General features: G+C 44.2%; 1 protein-coding gene across 1 annotated transcript; it reads left to right on the top strand.

Annotated features, from left to right (window-relative positions):
* Positions 1 to 2,924: 2,924 nt before the first annotated feature.
* LOC135574773 (zinc finger protein 135-like) lies at positions 2,925 to 3,701 on the top strand. The gene has a single exon (XM_065026977.1). It carries the CDS (start codon positions 2,925 to 2,927, stop codon positions 3,699 to 3,701), a length of 777 nt encoding a protein of 258 aa, XP_064883049.1.
* The last annotated feature ends 644 nt before the right edge of the window (positions 3,702 to 4,345 follow it).

Below are 4,345 nucleotides of genomic sequence, written 5' to 3'. Positions count from 1 at the left end.
CCCCGAAGCTAGGCTTGAGCAACTTTTCAGAGAAGTCAGGAACCAATACACACAGTCAGTTAGGAAAGCAAAAGCTAGCTTTTTCAAACAGATATTTGCATCCTGTAGCTCTAACTCCAAAAAGTTTTGGGACACTGTAAAGAATAAGAGCACCTCATCCCATTTGCCCACTGCACTGAGGCTAGGAAACACTGTCACCACCGATAAATCCACGATAATCAAGAATTTCAAGAAGCATTTCTCTACGGCTGGCGATGCTTTCCTCCTGGCTACCCCAACCCCGGACAACAGCTCCCCACCCCCCGCAGCTACTTGCCCAAACCTCCCCAGCTTCTCCTTCACCCAAATCCAGATAGCTGATGTTCTGAGTTGCAAAACCTGGGCCCGTACAAATCAGCTAGGCTAGACAATCTGGACCCTCTCAATTTATCCGCCGCCATTGTGGCAACCCCTATTACTAGTCTGTTCAACCTCTCTATCGTCAGAGAGGAGTCAATCACCACAGCGGAGTCAATCACCACCTTCCGGAGACACCTGAAACCCCACCTCTTTAAGGAATACCTAGGATAGGATAAAGTAATCCTTCTCACCCCCCTTAAAAGACTTAGATGCACTATTGTAAAGTGGCTGTTCCACTGGATGTCATAAGGTGAAAGCACCAATTTGTAAGTCGCTCTGGATAAGAGCGTCTGCTAAATGACTTAAATGTAAATGTAATGTAAATGTCAGAGATTCCTAAAGATTGGAACACTTCTGCGGTCATCCCCCTCTTCGAAGGGGGTGACACTCTAGACCCAAACTGTTACAGACCTATATCCATCTTGCCCTGCCTTTCTAAAGTATTCGAAAGCCAAGTTAACAAACAGATCACTGATCATTTTGTATCCCACCGTATCTTCTCCGCTGTGCAATCCAGTTTCCGCGCTGGTCACGGGTTGCACCTCAGCCACGCTCAAGGTCCTAAACAATATCATAACCGCCATCGATAAGAGACAATACTGTGCAGCCATCTTCATCAACCTGGCCAAGGCTTTCGACTCTTGTCAATCACCGTATTCTTATCGGCAGACTTAACAGCCTTGGTTTCTCAAATGACTGACTCTCCTGGTTCACCAACTACTTCTCTGGCAGTCTCTATGGGGGTACCACAGGGTTCAAATCTCTGGCCGACTCTTTTCTCTGTATATACCAACAATGTTGCTCTTACTGCGGGTGATTCCTTGATCCAGCTTTACGCAGATGACACCATTCTGTACACATGTGGCCCTTCTTTGGGCACTGTTAACAAACCTCCAAACGAGCTTCAATGCCATACAACACTCCTTCCGTGGCCTCCAACTGCTCTTAAACGCTAGTTAAACTAAATCGCTGCCCGTACCAGCATCACTACTCTGGACGGTTCTGACTTAGAATATGTGGACAACTATAAATACCTAGGTGTCTGGTTAGACTCTCCCTACAGACTCATGTCAAGCATCTCCAATCCAAAATTAAATAAAAAAATGGCTTCCTATTTTGCAACAAAGCCTCCTTCACTCACGCTGCCAAACATACCCTCGTAAAACTGACTATCCTACCAATCCTTGACTTCGGTGATGTCATTTTCAAAATAGCCTCCAACACTCTACACTGGATGAAGTCTATCACAGTGCCATCCGTTTTTTCACCAAAGCCCCATATACCACCCATCACTGCGACCTGTATGCTCTCGTCGGCTGGCCCTCGCTACATATTCGTCTCCAAACCCACTGGCTCCAGGTCATCTATAAGTCTTTGCTAGGCCGCCTTAACTCAGCTGACTGGTCACCATAGCAACACCCACCCATAGCACGTGCTCCAGGAAGTATATCTCACTGGTCATCCCCAAAGCCAACGCCTACTTTGGCCGCCTTTCCTTCCAGTTCTCTGCTGCCAATGACTGGAAAGAATTGCAAAAATCACTGAAGCTGGAGACTCTCCCGCATCAGCTATCTGAGCAGTTTACCGATCGCTGCAGCTGTACCCAGCCCATCCAACTGCCTACCTCATCCCCGTGTTTTTATTGACTTTTTTGCTCTTTTGCACAGCAGTATTTCTACTTGCACATCATCATCTGTACATCCATCACTCCAGTGTTAATTTGTAATTACTTCGCTACTATGGCCTATTTATTTCCTTACCTCCTTACTCTATTTGCACACACTGTATATAGACTTTCTATTGTGTTATTGACTGTACCTTTGTTTATCCCAAGTGTATGTAACTGTTGTTTTTTGTCTCACTGCACTGGCCAAGTCGCAGTTGTAAATGAGAACTTGTTCTCGACTGGCCTACCTGGTTAAATAAAGATGAAATACAAAAAAATCTTAACTTTATTATTAGCATCACCCAAATGGATACTGTCTAACGCGGTTCTTCAATAATGACACAAGTCTTAATACTGTAGCAAACATATTAAGCAGGACATTCAAATAAGCCTTACAATTATAATCCAAAGTAGTGTGAAATGTACTCATAAGCATTCTGGAAATGGAGGTTCCTCCCCTGAGTTTTCCCCCATTCACATTCAGAATACATTTGCTCACCATTTTTGCTCTGGCAGATATACTACATTCATAACTATTGGTTTCCTCATTAGCAGATATACTACATCCATAACTAGCGGTTTCCTCATTAGCAGGGAGGTATTTCTGCAATCAAATTGTTTGTGCATCGCCCTTGAGCCGCAATTTTATTAAACACAGAAAGGGGCCTATATTGGAGACCAAAAGTCGTCTGGCACTCTGCTTAGAGTTTCAACAACACAAATAACTTATTTCTAGTCTCCCATCATCAATGTTACTACTAATGTGAAAACAAGGCAAAATATGACTATTCTTGCTCATTTTAAGACATTGTCAAATAATTTTAGCATTCATTACACACGTCAATTGTTGTACAACATCATGGCTACTCTGTTGGCCTCACCTTTCTTTTACAGTGGTTTTCCGCTGTTGTGGGCCTTTAATCATCTGACTTTGTTGCTCACACAGGAGAGAGACGGTACTATCGTGGAGCCTCAACAACACCATGATGCTGAAGAGGCAGAGAAGAGTCTCTCCAGATCTCTTCCGACAGTGAAGAGAACTCACTGCTGCTCTGACATTGGGAAGATATTCACCTCACCAGGCATTAAAATTCACACAGGAGAGAAATCTTATAGCTGTGCTCAATGTGGGAAGAGTTTGGGTCAATCTGTGGAGCTGACAGTGCACCAGAAAATACACACAGGACAGAAATCTTATAGCTGTGGTCAATGTGGGAAGAGTTTTGGTCAATCTGTGGAGCTGACAGTGCACCAGAGAATACACACAGGAGAGAAACCTTATAGCTGTGATCAATGTGGGAAGAATTTTGCTACATCTAACCATCTGACAGTGCACCAGAGAATACACACAGGAGAGAAACCTTATAGCTGTGATCAATGTGGGAAGAGATTTGCTTCATCTGGCAGTCTGAGTCAACACCAGATAATACACACAGGAGAGAAAGCTTATAACTGTGATCAATGTGGGAAGAGTTTTGCTACATCTAACCATCTGACAGTGCACCAGAGAATACACACAGGAGAGAAACCCTTTAGCTGTGATCAATGTGGGAAGAGTTTTGCTTCATCTGGCAGTCTGAGTCAACACCAGAGAACACACACAGGAGAGAAATCTCATAGCTGTGACCAGAGATAATCTGATAAAGGATCTCTGATTGAATATTAGAAAATACATACATGAAGGAGTTGATTCATGATTTCATGTCACAATGTAGAATGTTTTAACATTGTAGTAAGAGTATTTTAATGATGTCACAATGTAGAAGCCTAAACGTTTGCCCCGGGGGAAATCCAGGCGAAAAATCCCAGCTCTGAAATGGAAGAGTACTATTTATGTGATTTAACAAAAATTGACAAACAAAATAAGAGATCAAATCAAATGTATTTATATAGCCCTTCTTACATCAGCTGATATCTCAAAGTGCTGTTCAGAAACCCAGCCTAAAACCCCAAACAGCAAGCAATGGAAGTGTAGAAGCACAGTGGCTAGGAAAAACTCCCTAGAAAGGCCAAAACCTAGGAAGAAACCTAGAGAGGAACCAGGGTGGTGGCCAGTCCTCTTCTGGCTGTGCCGGGTGGCAACCCAGACAGGAAGATCACATCAGTGACTCAACACACTCAAGTGACGCACCCCTCCTAGGGACAGCATGAAAGAGCACCAGTAAGCCAGTGACTCAGCCCCGGTAATAGGGTTAGAGGCCGAGAATCCCAGTGGCGAGAGGGGAACCGGCCAGGCAGAGACAGCAAGGACGGTTCATTGCTCCAGAGCCTTTCCGTTCG

This window comes from Oncorhynchus nerka, linkage group LG13, assembly GCF_034236695.1.
Source record: "Oncorhynchus nerka isolate Pitt River linkage group LG13, Oner_Uvic_2.0, whole genome shotgun sequence".
Taxonomy (NCBI): domain Eukaryota; kingdom Metazoa; phylum Chordata; class Actinopteri; order Salmoniformes; family Salmonidae; genus Oncorhynchus; species Oncorhynchus nerka.
Note: the sequence above shows the minus strand (reverse complement) of the source record. Positions and strands in the feature narration are given on the sequence as shown.